This window comes from Triturus cristatus, chromosome 8, assembly GCF_964204655.1.
Source record: "Triturus cristatus chromosome 8, aTriCri1.1, whole genome shotgun sequence".
Classification (NCBI taxonomy): Eukaryota; Metazoa; Chordata; class Amphibia; order Caudata; family Salamandridae; genus Triturus; species Triturus cristatus.
This window is the reverse complement of record NC_140591.1, coordinates 189,502,709-189,527,051: the sequence shown is the minus strand read 5'-3', so window position 1 is coordinate 189,527,051 and position 24,343 is coordinate 189,502,709. Positions and strand designations below refer to the sequence as shown.

The window sequence follows — 24,343 nt, the reverse complement described above, 5'->3', positions numbered from 1 at the left end:
TGCACTCTCTGTGTGACCTCTGGTTGCTCTTTCTTATGCGTACATCTGCCAGTAAAGAGTTAAAACGGTTCCAGACCAACACATTTTGGGCAAACGTTTACCACCTGTCGGAAACTTTCCAAAGCTTGAAACCCCATGTGTCATCACAAAGTATACACGCATCTCTTTACAAGTTTCAAGTCAAGGGGGTAGCCATCTGTTTGCTGCTCCATTTTCCCTGCAAATCGCGTGGAATCGAAGTGTTAATATTGTGATACATTACATTTGCCATGTGCAGTGTTAATTTAAAGCTTTTTGATTTGATTTGGGCTTTCACTCCACACATCCTTCCAGTTTATGCAGCGCATGCATAGTGAAGATGAAGTCCCTTTAATTCATCAGGTCCTGGATCCTTTTATGGTGGGAAGTCATGCATTGGTCTAGAGATCACATTTTATCAAAAGTATTTTGTCATATTGCGAGCATGCATACATCTTTGTATCCAGGTTTGGTGGCAACTGTCCTATGCAACAAGTTTGTGTAAGTTCAAGTTATGATTAATATTGTTTTCTGCATCATGTATTTTTTTAGGAACAACTGTAAAGCCAACAAGCAAAAAATCACAGCTGCAGAAAGCAGTGGCTCTCTCCTTTGTGACATACAGCAGAGTGGCCTCGACCTGTACCTGGCAGCCTGCAAGTTTTTGGACACAGCACTTTCATTCCCTCCGGAAAAGATGCCTTTATTTCAAATGTAAGATGCTCACATTATTGAGCAGTTCAGTTATTTGTAGCACTTCATAATTAAAGTTATACTATTTATATTTATGGTAATATTTGTTAAAATACTCAAGAGAAAAAGTAATATTTTGGGCTTCATTTTCATACAGTTTCCAAGATGGGGTGATGGTACAAAGATTCGGCGTGGAACACCCTACTCCATAGTGCTATTGAATGCAGTGGAAACATGGAAAAATAATTTAGGTTTCTCATCCTTCAAATTAACTTTACAGACATTAGGTACCCGAAATACCTACCCCAGTGGCTACCACAAACCTCCACATTCATGCCTTGTATTTACACCGCTGGTTATGATTGTAGGGTCTACCATTAGAATCGGTAAGCCACACCCTTACTGTTAGTAGCACCGCTTCACTGCTGGTCTCTCTGACTTATGGTTCTTGAAGCCACGATTTCTCATGTCTCCCCATTCCGTGATTTCACATTCAGCCCACTCCTTTGATGTCTGTTTCTCTTGTTGTCACTGATATAATGTTACCTACTTTGACCTTTAATATCAATTAAGGGGACTGGTGGGCTTTAAAGAGAGGTCCAGCATACGTGCCCTTGTATTTGTCCAAAAATGAAAAGTATGCAGTTCCTCAGGGTAGAGGGAGAGAGTGTGTAAATGTCAAAGAGACCGTGTATGAGAGGAGTTCCTCTAGTCGGAACTAGGGTCCTCACACACCAAGCAAGCTAGATGTCATGCTTCATCATATGGACCTGCTCTTCATCGGGCCGGCGCTGCAATACCTGACGGGCACCCATAAAGGGGCTCTTTAGCGGAGATCTTCTGTTCCTGGCCGTATGGTGCAGTGCGTGTGAGGGGTCTAGTGGTGTAGATGTAAGTGAGTGTAGGTGATTTAAAACAAGTTGGATAGTCCAAAATAAGACTTTATTGGGGATGGCTACCCACTTGGTTAAAAACAAAAACAGAGTGGCAGCTTGCTGACGTCAGGGTTCAGCTTAGCTATGCTCATCTATGGTGGTCAACATGTTTCATGCCTCGCGTTCCTAGTAATCCTTGGCAATTCTTCAGGACCTATTGAAATGTCAACTATCTACACAGTGTGGTGGCTGCATTTGTTACCTGCCACGTATAATGCTATGAGAAACGATCTCTCCATGTGTCAATGGTAACCTAAGAGAAAAATAAGGTAACCAAGACACCGGTCAGCGTAGAGAACATGGTACTCTCCCGCACATATATAACAAACACACTCTCTCTTCCTACATAGGTGTGATTATGAAACATACTAGTTGCAACAGAGACGCCAAGTGTAAGTCTCCATGCGGTATTAGTGACATGTAATCCAAAAATAATAAAGTATAGAACTTGCTATACGTGAATGTGAAATTAAAAACAAGAACCCATTTTAAAACAAAAGACTGGATGTACGGTAGTGGCTGCAGTAAAGGACTAGTATTCACATAGAGGTACCTGCGGGGCACTCACCTATTAGAGTGTATAACCCTGCTTCTGTCCGTGTTCGCTGCCCTACCGGGACACCAAGATTCTGGTGTCCTAATAATAAAGAGAATAAATAATGCAAAGAAGATAAAACACAGGGTGGCATGCCCAACATGTGGTTCAAGGACAGGTAAAGGGGTGCCACCCTTACTTCAGTCATGTCATGCGATCAGGGGTAATAAATGAGTAGTGACACAGATACATAACTGAGCACCAAGGAGACTCGCCCATGCTAGTGAGAGTCAAAACGAGGCGCATTGATGGTGCACCTCCCATACAGCCAGAACATCGTGTTGTCCAGCCGGTGTTATAAAGCCTTTGTTCAGCGCCCTTAAACAACCATAAACATATCAACCTCATGGTGATGCCCGGAGGTCAACCGGCACTCAACTTATACATCCGGGAGTCTCACATGTGGGGGGTAGTGCTGTATCACAGATGCACAGTCGCGAACCTGGAAGACCCCGACACCCGTAGAGGGTCAAGTATGGCATACGGAAGGTAAGACTGACCCCCAGCTAGTACAACCCGTTGTCAATGATATGTAATGCAGTCGTCACTAGAGTGCATGATCCGCTGCGCATAATCCGCTACTCATGGGCATAGTCAAGAAGTCAATCGGTGATAACCAACGCATCCGTGAGTCACGGGTGCTCACCCATACCGCCGTCAACACACTCTGCATGAAGGAGGAGACACGCATACATTATCATCATACTCACGTATTAGGGTATACCTGGGTGAGCCGTTAACCTACCCAGGCGCCGCTTGAACCGGGAAGGACAACAACACTGGGGACCCATGCTGAAATACTAGCCGGTATGGGCGGGGTCGGGCCGATTTCCGGGTGGTGTGGTCCACGTCAATGCGTGAAGGGTGAATCAGAGTGTATGGCGATGGTTCTTCGGAGACGGCGGCCATCTTGCAATGTAGCTGTCACACAGTAAACCAATCTAAAGCCGGTGATCAGTTGCAGCGTTCCTTGAATCAAGGGAACAGGCGCAACGATCGGGAAACGCCAGATGTAATCCAGTATGGGTAGCCAAAATATGAGGTGAATATATGAATATTGGCGGTCAGTTGGTAAACGTCGGCCATCTTGTAATGTTCATGATGGAACACAATGTTCTGTGCAGAGTGTCCTACCTTGAAATGGAATATGCCACTGCGATGTCTGGTTGTGGCAAATGAAAGTAAGCCTCCTTAGTAACACATAGGTGGCAAAATAATTTTATATTTATAGGTAGGCTGATTTTTCACAGAACAGTGAAGCGCAGGAGCACTCACAACTCGCTCAGCAAGACGGGAAGGAGCCTCCGTAAATAGAAGTATAGCAAAAAAAAACATGTGCCCCTGATTGGTGGACTATCTGCCATTGAGTGCCGTCCATGGGATTTGGTCATTCAGGCCTACCTGGTCTGCCCTAAGACGATGTACCCATCTTTGTTCTATCTTGAACAATGCTTTATGCGTAATCCTGGGGTGGGACTCAAGCACTAGCCATTTTAGGGAGTCTGGTTTGTGATTATTCTCTTTGCAGTGAGTGTAGAGTTTAGTGGTTACCCTTTGGCATCTCACATTACTTTTATGTTCTGTTATGCGTGACCAGCCACTATACCATAGTTTAGCATAACTTAATAAAATATACAATCATCAACAGTGGCGTCTGTAGTCTGAATGAGCTCAGACTGATGTATTGATTTGCATTGGGAACATACCTGCACTTTACTGAAAAATTAACGATTGGGCATGCACCTCTTTGGAGCACTATATAAAGTGACATATCCCTGCACATAAGTAATGTGACTGTAGATGGTCAAAAATGGGTTATATGTCATCTAAACTCTTTGCCTGTTAGTAAAACCCCAAGATTGGTTTTGTAAACTGCATTATGTGTAAGTGGAGTAATAACATGAAAATTGGTCATTTTTTTTATACACATCACCATTCAGGCAAAAGATATCTACGTTTTGGCATAGGTCTTTGACTATTAATTTATAGGCAGAGTGAAGTGTTGTTGTACATAGCTATAGTAGAGCAGGTTTTTGTTGTCAAAGAGATTGTGGTGATGTAAATCTTTTTTATTTTTTAAACAAACTTTATTGAGTTTTTACAGAAGAGTATATTCATACAATTGGCACCCGTTCTAATACATTAGCGTACCCTTGCTGTTATCATTGGCAACTGTTAGTCATCATTTTGTCGTACAGTCGCCATCTCCTAGATGCGGTTATTCAGCCTATCACATCTACTTAGCATTTTTTTTAATCCGTGTGTTAACTGTATTTAATAATTATAACAGGCGGTACATATTGCGCTTAGTCTCAATCCAACAACCCTGGATCCCTCCCACCCATTCCGCAACTAACTAACTGGGCATCACAATTGTTGTCTGCTCTAGCATACAGAGTAGTCATCCATTGTATTTGTGGTAAGAAAAAGATTATCAAGCAACACATTTCTTTGTAAAACATCATATTTTGAGGCCATAGCGTACATGGTACCTGTACTCCTAATTCTTGTGGCTCTGAATCATGTGATATCTGCCCATTGGTGTGTGGTAGCAGTATAATTGCCCAGCGACGGTACCTATGGCATGTCATTTCCTCTGCCCCCGCTGTTCCTCCTTGCGTTTCGCGGCGCTTTCGGCTAAGCTCCATTTCTCTACTTTCTCCTTCCATGGCTCTATTTTTGGTACCTCGCTGCCTTCCACCTTGTAGTGATGTCTTTTCGCTAGTAGTAGCGCTAAGTTGGCAAAGCGTGCCTGTACCTTGTATCCCTCCAGATGTGGATATAGCCCTAATATGCAGCAGTTTGCCGAATTCCAAGTCCGTCCCCCAACCACGTCTGTTAGTATCTGCGCTAACTGTGCCCAGTAGAGTGCTAGCGCTGGACACGCCCATATCATATGTACAAACCCTGCATCTTCTTCTGCGCATCTCGGGCAGTTTGACGCAACTGCAGGGAATATCCTGAGTAGCCTATGAGGGGTCAGGTATGCCCTTTGTGTGATCATATATTTGATACATTTTATATTGTGCGTTGCGTGATACTGCGTTTGGGTAGGCTACAAGTGTATTCCACTCTCTGTCGGTAAGTGCTGTTTCCATGTCGGCATCCCACTTGGCCTTTAAAGCCCCAATGGGGAGGTCTGTGTTTCCCTGATACCTGTATACAGCCATTTCGTTAAGTTCCTTCCATTACCCATTAAGTGGAGCATATTGACTAACTGATTTGCTAGCGGTTCCTGCCTGTCCAGGGCCCACATCCTTTTTATGTAGTGCGTTAGTCCAGCATGTAACAGAAAAAAAGTGTCTGTTAGGCCATTGGTATGCACAAAGTCTATGTGTGGCAGCAGGATGCTCTTGTGGAACAGTGCCCCTACTGTAGTTATACCTCCATCCTCCAACCCGGCTAGCTGACCCCGCGTGACAATGCCTGTAGGTTTGGGTAAACCCATGAGGGGGGTATTTGGTGAATATGACAGACGCGGTTGTGTATACTTTAATGCGTATTTCCAGTACTGCTGCACTACTTACAATAGTGGTGAATCCGCGCTGTTAATTAAGTTTGCTCAATGTAGCTTTGCATGCAATTTTCCCTGCGCCAACATTCTGGGTGTGTAGCCAATTTTTTGCAGGTTGTGGCCCACCAACCAGTATGAGAGCTATTGCAACTGACTCGCCATGCAATATGCTTTCAAATCCGGGGCTGTCAGTATTGTCCACGCCAGAAGTGATGTTTGCAGCACCAATGTAGGTGCCACCCCAGTGCGCTGACATCAGCTCTTTTCTTTCCGCATCATTCAGCACAGATCCGGAGAAGAGCTATCCCCAGTCACTTTTTGCCTGACCTTTTTCCACCTTTTATTGAAAGGTACATCAAGCTCCTTGCCACTCAGCGTGCAACGCCACCACAATCTTGATCGGTTGAGAGGAAGGTCCCGGAATCACTTCGGAGCCATCAATCATTGTGGCAGTCAAAGTGATTCGGATGTTCGGGTAAGTCCTACAAAAAGAAGAAAAACAAGAAGCCGAAGAGGTCTTCAACTTCACCGAGCTGTCAAATGAGACGTGGAAACGTAGGCATTCAAACCCTTGCTTCATGGTTGAGCCTGCACCTCAGCCGTCTCAACGACCCCTTCCCTCCCCCCCCTAGTTTCATTGAGCCCGGTGCAACCCCTGCCCTACTCCGGGAGTTTTATGAGGCCATGCACCTTATTTTTAGGGGACCTGTTCCCTCTGGTGTGACTAAGGCCCCGCGAGGTCGGAAGGGTCCCCTACTGGTTTTCTTTCTGCAGGTTCGCCCCTGGCACCAGTCTGTTCCCTTAGATCCATGGACGGATCTGGACCCACACTGATCGAGCCACATTCCCTGGCGCCTGCCCTACTCCTGATGTCCCCAACGCTGCTGGCAACCACCAGCGGTGTTGCCACCATTCTTATCCCTGACTCTGACAGGGAGCCAGATGGGCGTCGTGTGACGCAGACTCTGGCGCCGACTGGAGTCATTCCATCCAGGCCAGAACCTGTGCCTTATTCCTATGGGCTATGAATACCAGTCCTTTGACCCCAATGAGAACAACTGGTGTGAGGATTTTGCGGATATCAGTGGACTGGACACTTCCCCAGATACTAACTTGGTCTCTCCTCCTACATGGCTACAGAGGCGTGATCCTCATTTACAATGGTGGTGAGGAGGGCATCCTGGAGGTGCTTCAGCTGGGAGTTACAGCTTCCGAACCACTTCTCACTTTTAATGTAGCACTCACGGACGTCCTACTCGGAGCCTGGTCCAAGCCCTGCACAGGGGCTCCGGTGAATAGGACCATTGCATCCCCCGGGACCCCAATCCCCTCACCCAAACCCCCACCCCAGAGAGCTTAGTGGTCCAAGCCTCCACTTCGAAACTAAATCCTGGCGCATTCCTTACCATTCCACCTCTCCGAGAATCCAAGAGGCTGTATACCTTAGCAAAGATGTGTTCGAGGCATATGAGCTGCAGATTACACATTTGTGCATAGATCGCCATCTGGTGTTGGGCCCGGATGTTTGCAGTTTGTTTTTCCTCTTGGAAAGTCTTTGGAAGTCACTAGATCGGTGACTCCTCCTTTGGATCGTATTGCGCATGGGCTTCGGCTCCATCCTCAGATTGTTTTTTTCCGCCATCGGGCTCGGATGTAATCTTCGCGCTCCGGTTCCGAACAGCTTCCAGTTCGACAATCGATGCGCAATCCTCACCCCAATTCGTGGTATAGTTTTGATCGCGGTCTCCCAACTCGACGCGCCTCTCATCGGCAAGACCTTCAGTTCCAGTCGTCGACGGCGGCCTTCGGGCCTACCCAAGCTCCGGTCCTGGCTAATGGAAAGGACTCCATTTAAAAAGTGCCCTCGATGTAGGTCCAAATTCCCCCACACCGATCTCCACGAGGTGTGCAACCTCTGCCTCTCCCCTGAACACGAGGCTCGAGACTGTCCGGCGTGTAAATCCTTCCGGTCCAAGAAAACGATTTGGGACCGAAGAGCCAGAAGAACCATGGCACACTCTTCGACGGCGATCCCGGACGACATCTTCGGGGAAGGCGTCGACGCTCCAGAACAACACACAGCCGAGGGACTCGTCAGCGCATCCGAAGCCGACGATTCAGATGTGGAGAACATCACTCCGGCATAGAGGGTCGTGAGTACTACTCTACACCCCCCCTCGCCCCCCCCCCCCCCCACACCCTCACCGGCACCGAAAAAAGGCTTCGGTCACGCCTTCGCCTTCGGGCCTAAGCAAGACCAAAGACACTGCTTCCCACACCGCACCTTCGAGGCCGGTAAAGAAGCCAATTAAGCCTTCAGGCGGCTCGGGCTCGAGCCAGCCCACCGTCGGAGCCGATAAACACTCTTAGGCACCGAAAAAGAAACCGGCCTCCATCTCGACACCGAGCCCCACACCGAAACACTCGGGGTTGAGACCCAGCTCCTTGGCACCGACCCCATCTTCGGTACCGACAAAAGCCCACAAGACCACCGGCACCGACACTTCGAAGCCGAAATCCATCTCGGCGCCTACTAAACAATCGGAGCTTTCCAAGCATGGTTCCAAACAACGAACCAGCACCGACAAGCCTAAGAAACCAACGGCCCGACGCCTTCGGCGCCGACGGACCAACCAACCTCTCCAGAACTATTCGCACCGGATCCCTTACAAAAAACATTAACTAAGAATCCTAAAACTGGACATTTGATGCTCTCTATTAAAAAGAGACAGTTAGATAAACCTGCTCCGCCTCCACCTCCAAAAAGGAAGGACTCTGCTACCTCCCCTTTCAGACTACCTTCCCCACCTCTACCACCTCCTCCACCTTCCCCTCCTCCACCACCTTCTTCACCCCCACCTCATCATTCCCGACCCCATCCCCGGATGATGATGATCAAGGGGATCCATACGATGACATAGGGGATGTGCCCCAAGATATACCTACAGGGGACCCCACTCCCACAGGATCCCCAGACCCATGGGACGATTATAATATCCCTAACGTCCCACAAGACGATCTTTACCCTTCTAGACCTTCTCCACCAGAAGACTCCTTGGGGTTCAACCATTTACTGCAAAGGGCGGCACACTACCACGGGGTAGATTTACATACCGACCCAGTGGAGGAGGATTTCCCCCTAGATACATTTGACACCACACATAGGACCACCTCCATATTGCCTATGCTTAAGGGTGTTATAAAACATGCGCCGGAGGTCTTTAAGGACCCAGTCAGGGCCAGGGTCATTAACCCGCGCATTGAGAAGAAATATAAAGCCGCCCCAAAAGATCCCTCCTACATCAGAGGGCCAGCGCCACTAGATTCCTTGGTAGTATCCACAGCACGGAAAAAAGCCAACTCCCAGGCGTCAGGTGACGCACCACCACCTGACAAAGAGTCTAAACTCTTGGACGCATCAGGCAAGCGTACTGCATCTCAAGCGGCCAATATATGGCGTATCACCAATACACAAGCACTACTAGCGAGGCATGACAGGGCCCATTATGACGGGCTAGAAGCCATAATGCACCATCTCCCCGATAAATACAAAGCTAGGGCCAATGAGCTAATTCAGGAGGGCAAAACAATTACCAATACCTCCATACGTTGTGCCTTAGATGCAGCAGACACAGCCTCTAGAGCTATCAATACTAGTGTCCTCCGTCGCCATGTCTGGCTAAGGATATCAGGTTTTAAACCGGAGGTACAAGCCTCCATCCTCAACCATCCCTTTGACCAGGAACATCTGTTTGGCCCCAAAGTGGATGACGCCCTAGAGAAAATGAAAAAGGACACTGACATGGCAAAATCCATGGGAGCCTTACAATCTCACCATCCAAGACGCTCCTTTCGCCGCTCTTCCTTTCAGAGCACATCCAGAGGCTACGCCTCAGACACCGCTTCCACTTCATACAAATTCCCTACTCAGTCCACCTTTACAAGGGGTTACCAAAGAGGCGGCTACAGGGGCAACAATAACAAAGGCAGAGGCAAAACAAACACCGCCCGCTCTGCCACCGCGCCTACCCAATGACTTCCCTCCACTTCCCCCAGACCATCACACTCCGGTCGGGGGCAGACTCCAACATTTTCTTCCGGTCTGGACTACCATCACCTCAGACAAATGGGTAACTCAAATAATTCGGTCAGGCTACTGCCTAGAACTAATATCTACCCCCCCAAACATTCCACCCAGAAAACGCCTAATGTCACCAGAACATCTACTGCTACTCAAGCAGGAGGTAATCTCCCTCCTAGACATAAAGGCAATAGAACATGTTCCTACCAACCAACAAAATATGGGGGTCTACTCCCTATATTTTCTCATACCAAAACGGGACGAGACTCTACGGCCCATCCTAGACCTTCGGCCCCTAAACAAATACATACACTCAGACCACTTTCATATGGTGACGCTTCAGCAGGTACTTCCGCTACTTTCCCAAAACTACTTCCTCACCACTTTGGACCTAAAAGACGCTTATTTCCACATTCCAGTGCACAACGCTCACAGGAAGTACCTCAGATTTGTAGTGGACGGCCAACACTACCAATTCAAAGTGCTCCCGTTCGGAGTCACAACCGCACCACGAGTATTCACCAAGTGCCTAGCAGTGGTGGCAGCACATCTGCGAAGACAACACATTCATGTCTTCCCATACCTAGACGACTGGTTGATAAAAGCCAGTTCATACAATCAGTGTGTACAACACACACACACCACGATCCAGCTACTTCACCAGCTGGGCTTCACGGTAAACCACGAAAAGTCCCATCTACAACCATCACACATAAAACAATATCTAGGTGCCACTATAGACATCTTAAAAGCGCTTGCCTACCCCAATCCTGCCAGGATTGCAAGCATTCAGGCTCTACGCGCAAAATTCATAGCACAACACTCCCTTCCAGCTCGGGTGTTCATGCAACTAATAGGGATGATGGCCTCTTGCATCTTCATAGTACCTCACGCAAGACTCCAGATGCATCCTCTCCAAGAGTGTTTAGCGCACCAATGGAACCAGGCCCAGGGTCAATTAACAGATCTGGTGTTCGTAGACGGTCGTACCCATCGCTCTCTGCAGTGGTGGACCACCACATACCTTTCCAAGGGTCGACCGTTCCTGGACCCGGTTCCCCAGATAGTACTAACAACAGACGCATCGCTCTCCGGCTGGGGAGCTCATCTATTACATCTCACCATGCAAGGCAAATGGACACCTCAACAGAAGCTACTCCAAATCAACCATCTGGAGTTACTAGCAATCTTCCTAGCCAAAAAATCCTTTCAAACACAGATTTCAGGCAAGGCAGTCCTTATTCGCACAGACAACATGACTGCCATGTACTACATTCAAAAACAGGGGGGCACACACTCTCCACAGCTCTCTCAATTAGCACAGAGCATATGGAGATGGGCCATACCCCAGAAAATCTTTCTCCTAGCCCAACATGTCCCAGGAGTACAAAACACTATGGCAGATCTACTCAGCAGACAAACACAACAACTCCACGAGTGGGAACTTCACCCACAGGTTCTTCACCCATACTTTCAAATGTGGGGGCATCTGCTCAGCTCAACCTTGCGATCTGGCTCCTGAAATCCTAGAATTCGGGTACCTAAATCTTCCCCCTGACTGTATGAACATCATCAAAGAAGCTAGGCGCCCTACCACTAGAGCGTGCTACGCCGCCAAGAGGAAACGTTTTGTTGTCTATTGTCATAACAACACCAGCGATCCCCTAGATGTGTCCATTCAACACATCATAGGCTACTTACTCCACCTACAAAGGTGCAATCTAGCCTATTTGTCCATTCGACTACACCTCGCAGCCATAGCATCTTACCTACAAAACAGGCAACATCGCTCACTCTTTAGAGTAAATGCCATTAAAGCCTTCATGGAAGGCCATAAAAGAATAATTGCCCCCCAGAGTGCCACCCTCACCTGTGTGGAACCTAAATATCGTTCTCACCAGACTAATGGGACCTCCTTTTGAACCACTACACAAATGTGAACTTCAATTCTTGTAGCCATCACTTCCCTAAGAAGGGTCAGTGAGATACCAGCACTTACTATTCAAGAACTTTTTCTACAAATGCACCATAATAAGGTGGTTCTCCGTACCAACCCAAAATTCCTTCCCAAAGTCATTTCTCCTTTTCACCTAAACCAATCTGTAGAACTACCAGTATTCTTCTCGCAACCACAAACTGTTGCAGAAAGAGCTCTTCACACACTAGATGTCAAACGAGCATTACTCTACTACATCGAGAGAACACAACCTTTCCGTAAGACCAAACAACTGTTTGTCTCTTTCTCTCCACCACACAAGGGCAACCCCATCTCCAAGTCGGGGAAGCTAGGTGGATTGTCAAATGCATTCAGCTTTGCTACCATAAAGCAAAACAAACGCTATCCGTTCCCCCTAAAGCCCATTCTACACGTAAAATAGGGGCTTCAATGGCTTTTCTAGGAAACATCCCATTAGATGATATCTGCAAAGCAGCTACATTGTCAACACCGCACACTTTCACCAAACACTATTGTGTAGATGTTCAAACTAAGCAACAAGCTAGTGTGGGCCAGGCTGTACTCAAAACATTATTTCAAACCACTGCAACAGATACGGGTGGTTGCCGCTAACGGTGGGTATTGCTATATAATCTATGCACAAGTGTGTAATCTGCAGTTCACATGCCTCGAACGGAATATGCTACTTACCAGTATGCATCTGTTCTTGGCATGTAGAGCTGCAGATCTACACACGCCCACCCGCCTGCCCGGCTACCTTTATCTGTTCCAGTTTATCTTATTTAGATAACACACACATGGGCATCTTCACTGTTATTACTACGCTCCATCTTTCCCTGCTGGCCAAAAACAATCTGAGGATGGAGCCGAAGCCCATGCGCAATACGATCCAAAGGAGGAGTCACCAACCTCGTGACTTCCAAAGACTTTCCAAGAGGAAAAACAAACTGCAAACATCCGGGCCCAACACCAGATGGCGATCTATGCACAAGTGTGTAGATCTGCAGCTCTACATTCCAAGAACAGATGCATACTGGTAAGTAGCATATTCCTTTCTTCTGCCAGCCTGCGACTGCGGTCGGAACACATTGTGTGCCTTTTAGGCCGATAATGCCACTCGCTCTGGAGTTTGGTTGCACAGGTGCTGGCTGTGATCTTGGAGGCGACCCAGGCTATACACTCCCAAGCTATTGCTGACGGGAGGAAGGCAGCTAAGTATGCCATATCCAGTGGACTGGATACAACCGACTCACTGGACAGAGCTGTTTCTTCATCGGTGGCCCTTACCATGCATTGTTGAGAACTACTGACTTTTCAGGGGATGTTTAGGCCTTGCTCATGGAAATGCCCTTTGATGGCTCCCGTCTCTTCGGAGATAAGGCGGACTCAGCGCAAGAGCGCTTTAAGGACCGCAGAGCTACAGCTTCGTCCTTGGGCCTTTGCATGGCCCTCGTCAACCTCAGTCCACCTTTCTCTCCTCGTGGCCACAGAAGGGGTTTCCAGCAAGGGTCTCTACCCGGCCAGCCACCACAGCACACAATCTTTCCAGCCCATGAATGGCGGAGGACGTGATACCCAGAGACCCTGTAGCCAGAGGTCAGGCCAGTCCACCACTCCCCCGGCAGCCGCAGCCTCCAAACCTCTTTCGTTTGGCTCCAGCCATCATGGGCACCCAGCTGGAGACAGGTTCGGACCTCTGGGTTCTCCAGATTGTCCAAAGGGGCTACTCCCTCCCTTTCGTGACTACCCCTCTTGCCATGCCACCCACTTGCGACAGGCTGACGGAGGACCATATCTCCTTACTCTACCAGAAAGTGGCGGCTCTCTTGACCAGAGGAGCCATAGAGAGGGTGCCGGCATCAACAGTGGGTTGTGGTTGCTATTCCCACTACTTTCTGGTGCCCAGGAAGGACAGAGGCCTTTGTCCTATCCTAGACATGCAACCACTGAGTTTCTTCCTAAAAAAGGAGAAATTTAGAATGTTCATGCTCGCTCAAGTCCTGTCTGCCCTGGACCGTGGTGACTGGATGGTAGTGTTTGACTTGCAGGATGCATACTTCCACATTCCCATCCTGCCTGCCCACAGACGTGCGATTCACGGTAGGCCACGAGTTCTTTCGATTCACAGTGCTTCCCTTTGGTCATACCACCGCCCATAGGGTGTTCACTAAGGTGATGGCGGTGGTTACAGCTCATCTGTGGAGATCAGGGGTGCCAGTCTTTCCCTATTTTGATGACTGGCTGTTGAAGACGGGCTTGTCCTAGGCAGTTGTCACCCAGCTCCAGACTATGGAGGACCTCCTGTACTCGCTCGGGTTCGCTATCAACGTGCCAGAGTCACACCTGACCCCTTCCCAGACCCTCCCTTTCATCTGAGCTGTTCTGGACACATTGCAGTTTCTGGCTTATCCTCCCGAATGGTGAGTCTAGGATATTCAAGCTATGATACCAATGTTTCAGCCGCTACCCTGGATTTCAGTGAGACTGGCGCTGAGGCTGCTGGGCCTCATGGCTTCCTACATCCTGCTTATGACACATGCCTGCTAACACATGCAGGCTCTGCAGTGGGCGCTGATGTTCCAATGGGCGCAGCATCAGTGGAATCGCTCCAACATGGTCCAGGTCTCGGAGGGCACTGCAAAAGATCTACAGTGGTGGTTAACGAACTGCAGTTGGGTCAGTGGCAGAACCCTCTCCCTTCCCCAACCAGATCTGACAGTAGTGACAGATGTGTCACTTCTGGGCAGGGGCAGCCATTTGGGAGAGGTGCAGATCAGAGGCCTCTAGTCTCTGGCAGAATCCGGACTCCACATCAACGTGCTGAGGATCTGAGTGATTCGACTGGCATTAAAAGCCTCCCTATCCTCCGTCAAGGGAAGGGTGGTGCAGGTGTCAACGGACAACACTACGGCCATGTGATACTTCAACAAACAGGGTGATATCAGGGCATTTCCCGGGTGGTTCTACACCTGGTGGGATCCTTGAACGCCAGAGTAGATGAACTCCGCCGAAGATACCTAGTTGATCTGCATCTGGAGTTTCAGCAGTGGGGAGAACATTAATTAGATATGTTCACCACCGCCTAGAACGTGCAATGTCAGCAGTTTTACTCGCTGGAGTTTCCAAGGGGGCTCATGCTCAGAGACGCTTTTGTCTCGGTTTTCACTCAGGTCACCTTCATGCCTTTTTTGTGCCCCTACCACTCCAGCTCAGAGTTAGCAAAAAGATGAGAAATGACCGGGCCCAAGTCATCCTTGTGGCTTCGGACTGGGCTCGGTGAGTCTGGTATCCCGAGCTGTTGATCATGGCCATCGGTTCTCCAACCAGGTTGCCCCTTTGGGATGATCTTCTATCGCAGCAGTAGGGGAGGGTTTTCCTTCCAGACCTGTCAATGCTCCTCCTTCATGTGTGGAGATTGAGTGGGGACAGTTGACCACTTTCAACCTTCTGTCCGAAATCTGTAATGTCACCTTGGCAACCAGGCATCCCTCCACCAAGACGGTATAAGCCTACTGTTGGGGCAAGTTTGTGGCATGATGTGCAGAAAAAACAGGTAAGATCCCCTTTCTGCCCCTCTTTCTCAGGTCCTTCTGTTTATTCTTTGTGTTGCCCATCAGAACTCTGCTTTGGGTACCTTAAAAGGCTAACTTTCTGTCATTTTTGCATATCTGCATTGTCAGATTAGCCATCCCTTTTCAAGTCCAACACTTGGTCCCACCTTCACCCTTCATCATACCTCATTTAAATGTATTTCTGACGTTTCGGATGTGCGTTCCTTTCGAGCTGTTACACAACTGCCCTGTCAGGCTATTTACTATCAATATGGCCTTTCTAGTAGCAACAACATCTGCCTTGAGAGTCAATGAGCTCCATGGTTTGTCATCTAAGTCTCCACACCTCAACATCTTCCAGGATAAGCTGGTCCTTCGCACTAGAGCTGTCACCCCCTTTCATGTACGCCAGTCCAACCCTGCCTACCTTTTACGCTCCGCCTCATCCCTCTAAGGAAGAAGAGTGACTCAATTGGCTGGACCCAAAAAGAGCATTGATGTTCTTCCTTGACCAGACAAAAGAGTTCCAGCTGGACAATCAACATTCTATGGGTTATGTCAGAGCCCAGAAAGGGAAGGCGGTCCAGAAACAGACCATCTCTTGATGGAACGTGCTCTATTTCATTGACCAAGAAGCCATCTCCTGAGGATTTGTGTGCTCATTCCACCAGAGCCAAATCTGCAACTATTCCGTGAGTACGTAGAGTTTGCGGGCATCTGTGCACATGTTTACCAAGCACTACTGCCTGGACAGTCAGGCCCATAGGGAAGGGCACTTTGTCCATTCAGTCCTGCAGGACTTACTAGCGTGAAATTGTTTCGCAGACCCTCCTCCGCGGAGGAATGGCTTGCGTATCTAGTCTAAGGTAAGGAATCAGCGGTTAGAAGTCTCTATAAGATGGACAAGTTACTTACCTTCTGTAACGCATCTAGCTGCAGATTCCTTACAGACCCACCCATCCTCCGCCCTCTGCGAATGGTTCTATACACTTAGGGTATTTTCCCCTTCCAGCGCCCTAGTTTTCACACACCTGTGGTCAATGTTATTTGTGGCTTTATGCTTCTAGAGTGGAAAGTCTTGAAAAGAAACTGACATCAGCGTATTGCGATGGTGCCCATACAGGCAACTACGCATGTCACTTCCAGTGATCGCAACACTACGCAGAGCCAAACAACGCCACCTACCGGAATGCCTGTATTCTGCTCACTAAAACATTTACGGATCCAGTCTGATGCCTGGTGATAATTCTTAGGTAAGAAATCTGCAGCTAGATAGAATCTCTACCAGATAAGTCGTTACTAAAGGTAAGTAACTTTTTCTTCGAGTATGAGAAGTTCTGGCGATGTCTTAAAGGTGCGTCCTGAGAATGACATTGCTGGATTTTTTTTAACTTGGTTTGAGTGGTTCTGGCGTGATGAATCAGACTGAGAATGGTCGGACTGGTTGCTAGTCTGGGAGCTATGATGCTGCTTAAGGGAAAATTTGGGTGAGCATGAATTTTACGTTTGTGGCTTCGTAGAAGCACTGGATCTTTCAAAATTCAGGGCACATAGACCAGAGCCTGTAGAGTCTCCATCATATGCATAACGTTTGAATCAAATATATAACAACAAATGTAGCTTCACACACTTTTTAAGTAAAGCAAATGTGTTATACAATGAGCATGGTGGATGAGGAGGAATACATGTCAGGTGTTGTTTTTGCCTTTGCTTCCAAATGAATGGCTTTAAAAAGCATCATAGTCTTTGTTGAAGATGTGTGTTGTTTTTCTATGCAAACAACATACATAATATTTTTATTTTAAATGTATTATGCATATCTTTTCATTGAGCGATTTACAACTAATTAATAGAATTTATAGGTAGTACCACTGAATGGCCCAGTGCAACTGTTCTGAGAGTATGAAAACGAAATGGCAACATGTCCTGAGAAGGGGGATTGAGAGATTTCTACCTCAAAGTGCCATGAGCAAAGAAAGGAGAGGAATTGTATTAGAAAGTTTGTCAGTCAGTCAAAATCACTTTATTTCACCATTTAGTAAAAACATCATAAAAAGTATTCTACAAAGAGTAAAATCATAATGTACATTTAAGACAATACTAAAAAAGAAGTTACAGTAAAACCTATAAAACGACTAAAACATAATACAAAAGGGCTGAATTTACAACTTGTTCATTATAAATAGTGTTTACGTCTCTTCATAGCATATTGAAGAAACAGAGCCAAACAATAGCAAATATAAGGGTCAGACAGCTGTTTTAAACGATAAAGGGCTAGTCGACGTTGCCTCAGCCCATATGAGCACAAGATTGGGCACACAAATCTCTTCCTCTCTTTACTGTAAAATGTACCAAAAAATAACAAGTGGCGATCACATTTCATAGATGAGGAGTCACATGGGCAAGGGGACAAGGCATTCATTGAATATGTATTAGCAGGATGGCCAAGTATCAGGGGTATGTAGTTCATACGAAACCTCGTTAGCAGAAATCCATGGTGATGGTTAGTTACAAAAGTCAGATAATTAGGGCCAGAAGAGTTCATTTTAGGTTCTAAATGATATTGTCTCACCCTTGATTTTGTGCAGTTGGCTTCCCATCTCATTTCCCTCTGTTTTTCTATTAGGAGTGTTTTTCAATTCGGACCTGGAGATGGTAGTACAGGTCATTGGGTTCTCAAATAACTTGGGAAAGCCAATGGTACACAAACTATTGTTGACACATTGCAACCATTTAATTCTGCATAGCCCATCTAGCTTTAGACAATCTGATAGAATATCCTGCGTTAACTTTAAAGTTTCCCTCCTCCATACTGAATGCCACAGAAGAGTGGGGGCGGCTTGAATTTGGTCCGAAATAAAATGGACATCCAGTTCAGTATGGCAAATATAGGAGGAGCAGAATTGGGTAACGCCTAACAAAAAATGTGTTCTCTGTTAATTGGGGATTATCGACAGATGCTACTCCCCACAGTGCTACTCCATAAGTTGCCACTAACATTGTTTTCGCTTGGTATATCTTTTTTATGGTTTCTATCGGTTTAGACCCCAATTTCTTAATGAAGCTAAAAATTGCCCCACTGCTTCTTTCCATCATAAGGCCTCTATTTGCCACCATGTTGTGCCATGTATTGTTTTAATCGAACAATACCCCCAAATAGGGAAATGATTCAACTACTTCCAATTTCCGCCCTTCGATGTTCCAGGTAGTTTGATTTCTCAATCTGGCTCCTGCCACAAGCACAAATGATTTAGTTTAATTAACTTCAAAATCTAAATTATTCATGAACCTCACATAGGTGTCTGTTAATATCTGCAGTGCATTACCGGTCCCAGCCAGCAGAACCGCATCGTCTGCGTAGAGAAGTATGGGTACAGGGGCAGAATTAATAATGGGGACATCCTTAATGGACCCCACCAATGCGGCTTCAACACCATTCGTGTAGAGGGAGAATAAAAAGGGCGCAAGTACGCACCCCTGCCTAACTCCACGAGCAAGGGGACAGGGTCGAGAACACTCCCCCTCAGTCCCCATACACACGCAAGCCATGGCTGAGGAGTACAACTCCTGAATAAAATTAATTATTGGTTTATCTACACTCATGTCAGTCATTATGGACCAGAGTCTGCTTACATATGGAGTTACGTTGAAGTGAAGTTGAAAGATCAAGTGGACTAGGGAAGGAATGAAGCTGAAACGTTAATGAAAGTTTTTAGAGAGCTGTTTCCCTCCCCAAACATGATCTGTAAATATTTATTGCTGGGGCCTATTTTAACCCTCTACAACATGACATTGTTATTCAAAGATTTATACAGGTAATAGTTGGAAACCAGGTGCCTTTCCTTCTTCAGTGCAGTTTTCCCTGCTGTTTGTATTCAGGAACAGCCTGGATGCACCCTCCATATGGTGATAAAGAACAACAACAAACTAATAAGTAGGAGGGCCAGTGCAGATCCACTCCCCGTTAACACACAGCTGCACATGATTTACATAAAACAGAAAAACAACGGCTGACCAAGTTTGAGCACTTTAATTCCACTTGTTTCTTGTATTGTAGTTAGGTGCAACTACTCCCAGCAACCGCCGTTGATAGATGCCAATATGGCAAGGAAGTTCATAAGTAAGGAAGGTGCACCTTCCTTACTTATAAACACAGCTGCACATGCTTCTTCCCTACTTGATGCCATTTCTCAAGGGAATTTTAAACATTTTAAATTCACATAGAAGGAGGTTTCTTGTATTATACGAGTGATATTTGTTCTGACGCTAAGCTCAGCCAATATTTTCGAAAACATTAATGACCGCATTTCTGATTTTATGTTTCAGGTACAGATGGGCATTTGTTCCAGAAGTGGACACAGAGCCGCTTAAGATTCCAGTAGACCTAGTGGAAAGCCACCAAGAATGCAAACCTCATGTTGTCAGAATCATGGAGCTTCTCAAACCAAAATATGAGGTAAACGTCCAATTTATATTCATTTATTTAGCACTTTCAATAAAGTATCATGAGTATAATTCATGCATATAAGCAGCTCCATAAAATAATTAAAATATGTTTAACATGCAGTTACCTGCAAATATCATAGAACCCATATCAGCTTCTGACCTCGTCCTGTGTTCTGATCTTCACTCCCCTTCTTACATCTAACACAATTATTTCACTATTACCGTTGCACACCAGCACACTGAGATGCTTTAGTTGAGGGTAGCTTTAGCGACCATGCCTTTTTCAACTCCATCTGTCTTCTTGAATGGAATCTAAACTAAAGTTCAATAATATAATTCTACCTCCTGTTTCTTGCATGCACAATGCACACGTACTTTCCAGGGAAGGTAATAGGGACCTAAACTCACACCAACGCCTGTGTAGTTGGTTTATTGGTCTATGTGTTGATTGTCTTCAAGGTGTTCCAGCTTCATGGCAATAAGTGCACTAAATGGTTGACTTGGCCTTGCCAATGAGTACAGTCCATGCATCAATTTTGGCCTGGAGTGATTCCTCATATGGCATCTGTTCTTCCTTTCTCACCTTAGTTAACCTACACTGCCTACTGGCTGACATTTTGCCGGGAAACAACCTTTACAACGCAGTTGTTATCACGCAATACATTGACTACGAATCCATTACAACGCATATGCCTTTACCACGCATGCCTTTACCACTCATATTTTTACCACACTTATCCAGTATTGGACCTTTCATAGATTCACATGCTTGAATCATCCCCATCATCGAGGTGGGAGTCTCACTGTAAATTTTATAATAGCAGTAATTCATCTTATAATTGGCAACAATGCATTGAAGAGTTACTCCATTAGCCCATCCATATCCTTTTGTAAAAAGAACCAAAGTTAAAACACAACCAATCAGACATCACCACCCTGTAGAACACTCTTAGAGAGGCAAGTCCTTCAGACCTTGTGGGTCATGTGGTAAGAAAAGACTGCAGACTGAGGATCCCCACAAGGATTGTATTTACTGCGCGTACCCTCTTCATAAAGTAAAAGGCTGTAGAATTTGCAGAACCTTTTCTACAAAGACTTTGAAAGATAGAGAAGGCAGACTGCTTATTTGGTTCGAGAGTCTAAAATCTAAATCTTCTGTGCTTTCTGATGAGGAAGGCAGTTTTAGTTCCAAAGCATCAGTTGAACTGTCTAAAAAGAGGGATAGGTCTTTGGAATCCCCTGAGGGACATAATAAAAAGCGTCAGAAAAGACCCATCATGTGTCTGCGCATATTGCCTCAAAAAAAGGGAAGCAGCCGTCCCCTTCTGTGGAAAGATCTGCCTCCAAACTGCCACTAAACATGCAAAAATTCAGTCAGAGGCTGTAAAGCCGTCGTCGTTGTCGAAAAAGACCTCATCGACGATAAAACCGCCAATGGAATTAGATTCCCAGCAGTCATCGACGACACCATCGTTAACGGAGGCTTCGTCAACTTGGATTAAATCGATGGAAGTTTTATCATTGTCGACAGCACCTAATCCACCGTTGGTGCTAATCTCTGAATCGGCGCCTGCTCAGTCAACTATGCGGCTAGCGTTGACACCTCCAACATCGTCGACTCGTCCACCGCCGAGGACTCTTTCATTGATGACACCTCTGCCGTCGATGACGACTACTTCATCGACGACAACTTCTTCGTCGACGGTTGCGGCTCTGTCGACTGTACCAATGATGACAATACCGTCGCTGACCACTGTTTTTTCCACATCGACAGTATCTGTGTCGGCGCCTCAATCAAAGTGACCTTCTACCTTGCATATTATACCTATTTTGTCATCGAAATTCTCGTCGGTGATGCCCACGATCCTTCACATATTTCGCCTTTACCTCCTAGTCAGTTCTTAGAGGAGTCTGATGATGACGGAATGTTCAGTCCGGTTTACAGTCCTTCACAACTTCATCTCAAGTTTCAGGAGAAGGAGGCTGAGGATGAATATTATGGGCCACAGTATCATCAATCTATAGACAAATCTCAGTATTTGATGCCACACCAGGAACTAATAGTACAGCTGCCTGTTGCATTGGTGCAAGATTTGACAGCTATGTTGCTTGAGTATCATAACCGTTTCCCTACAGCAGCGGGGTCAGTGCAAGTAAAAAACATCTCCACCTCTTGCTGCAGATTCTCGCCCATCTGTAACCCCTCCTCTGGAATCATACCTGTGCAGCAAAATCAAGAACCACTGGATGATGATGTAGAAGAAGGTGAAATACAAAATGCTCCACCAGTTATTGATGAATGGGAGGACTACTTAATTCCTGTGCCTTCTCCACAAGCTCCTCCAGCTATTGAATTTCCACCTGAGGATATTGGTGGCTTCCATGCTTTGATGGAAAGAGCGGCAAATCGTTTTAATTTAATGATGCCTGTGAAACAGTCTGACTGTTTTTTGTATGATTTTAAGGATCAGTCCAGGAAATCAGTGCGTGCAATTATCATTATTGATCACATTTGGGAGGAAGGGATCAAAATTATGAAAGCACCTTCAGTGCCTGCCGTTCTTCCCAGGATCGATAACAAATATAAGGCCCCTGTTGATGCACCAGCCTGCTTAGTGGTACAGCGGAGGCCAGATTCTGTAATTGCTCATGCTGCACAACGAAGATCACGAAACCCTTCAGTACCTATTACTGCTCCTCCTGATAAAGATGGATGCCGCTTGGACAATATTGGAAAAAGATTTACCACCGTTGCAGATGCGTCAGTGCGTGCTTCCAATTCCCTAGCAATTCTAGGAAGATATGACCGCCAGATGTGGTCCGAAATGGCATCATATCTTGAATATTTACCGGACGATAAAAAACAAGAGGCTCTAAAAATTCTTCTTGAAGGTGAAAGTTCAGCCTCTGAGATTATTGATATACCCATGGACATGGCTTCTCTTGATTTTAGACAACTAGCTGAAGTGGCAGTTCTCCGTCGTCAGGGCCGGTTGAAATCTACCACTTTCTGTCCTGGGGTGCAGAGCAAGATTTTAGACATTCCTTTAGATGGCGATGCGCTCTTTGGGAAGCACATTGATGAGGCTTTAAGTTTAAAACGTTTTTTATTGAGACAAAACAAACCATGGGGGAGGGGGATAGGAGGCAGGATACATGGAATACAGTCAAAGAAGAAGGGATGCATCTCCAGAGGGTTGGCAATAGGTGGCGCGGTGGCTCAGGGAAGAACACAGTAACTGAACGCTAGAATTACAAGCTGTGGAGTCCCACGCGCGTATCCGACACCCCAAAGCTGAGCAAGAGCATCCCCCCCCATCAACACCTTAACAGAACACAATCCCCCCCTCCCATCCCCCCTCCTCCCAGTAACAAAACAACAACACTCCCCCCTCCCCCCCGTCCTATGGTCCCGCATCAAAGTAGCCCTAACCAGGAAGCCCCGCTCCCCCCCCCCTCCCCGGGGGTCCCCATCTCACATGTAAGCTAGTCCGCCGGGGTCACCGGCGGCCTCAGCCTGAGAAGCCTAAGGTACCTCGGGCAGGTGAGCTCCCGGAATTCAGTGGACAGCAGCGCTAGAAAGGGTTGCCATAGCTCTTCAAATTGGTCTATCTCCCCCGCAAGCGACAGCTTCTCCATCCCCAGCACATGCCAGAGCCTATGCAGCCAACCGGTGATGGAGGGGACGGTGGATGTGCGCCAGTGGATCAGAATGTTCTGAACCGCAGACCCCAGCGCTATTGCAATCTGCCTACCCCTGCGGGACTTCAGTGGGTACATTAGGTCATTGGGGAGGCCCAGCAGGACATACGCCGGGAGTCGCGGCAGCTCTATCCCAAAGTGCTCATCCACCTCGTCCAAGACTTCTTTCCAGTAGGCGGTCAGCACTGGGCAATCCCATAGAATGTGTGTAAGGGTACCTTCCTGCCCGCAGCTCCGCCAGCACCCCTTGTCAGTGTGTTTATGCATTTCATACAGTCTCTCCGGGGTGTAGTACCAGTATGTGGACACCTTAGTGAATGTCTCCGTAAGGCCCGTGTGATATGCAGAGTGCCGAGCCCGATACGCAATTTTGTCCCATTCCCTGTGGCTGAGTGTCCTACCCAATTCCCTGTGCCAGCGCTCCCTCCCCGGGTTGTAGTAGTGAAACGGCGGGGGTTGTAGGTGTTTGTACAGATCAGTGATCAGTTTAGCGTCGGAGGTCCGAGTAGCCAACCACCGCTCGTACGGTGTAATTGGACGGGCAGCGGTGGCACGCACCTGAGGCTGGAGGGCCCAATGCCGAACTTGCATGTAGCGCAATCTGTCCAGCTCCGTCAGGCCGAACTCCTGGCGGAGTTGCTGAAAAGGAACCACGCCTTCCGGGCCATAGATCTGGAAGAGTGCCCTGCAGCCCGCCCGTACCCAGTGGGAGAAAACCCCCGGCTCCATCCCTGGGGAGAAGTCCGGGTTGCCCATAATGGGCGTAAGCGGCGAAGGGAAGGTGGTGAGGCCCCGGGTCTCGCAGACCGCGTCCCACACACGCAGGGGGACCCGCGTAACAAAGGAAGCGT

At 47.1% G+C, this 24,343-nt stretch overlaps 1 protein-coding gene across 3 annotated transcripts in view; it reads left to right on the top strand.

The window, feature by feature from the left end:
- DOP1B (DOP1 leucine zipper like protein B) overlaps positions 1 to 24,343 on the top strand; it is a 687,459-nt gene that overhangs the window by 612,345 nt on the left and 50,771 nt on the right. For all 3 annotated transcript variants that reach the window (XM_085621292.1, XM_085621294.1, XM_085621293.1), the window contains 2 exons: positions 571 to 732; positions 19,671 to 19,800. In XM_085621292.1, the coding sequence (XP_085477418.1) occupies positions 571 to 732; positions 19,671 to 19,800 (292 nt within the window). The remainder of the gene's footprint in view (positions 1 to 570; positions 733 to 19,670; positions 19,801 to 24,343) is intronic.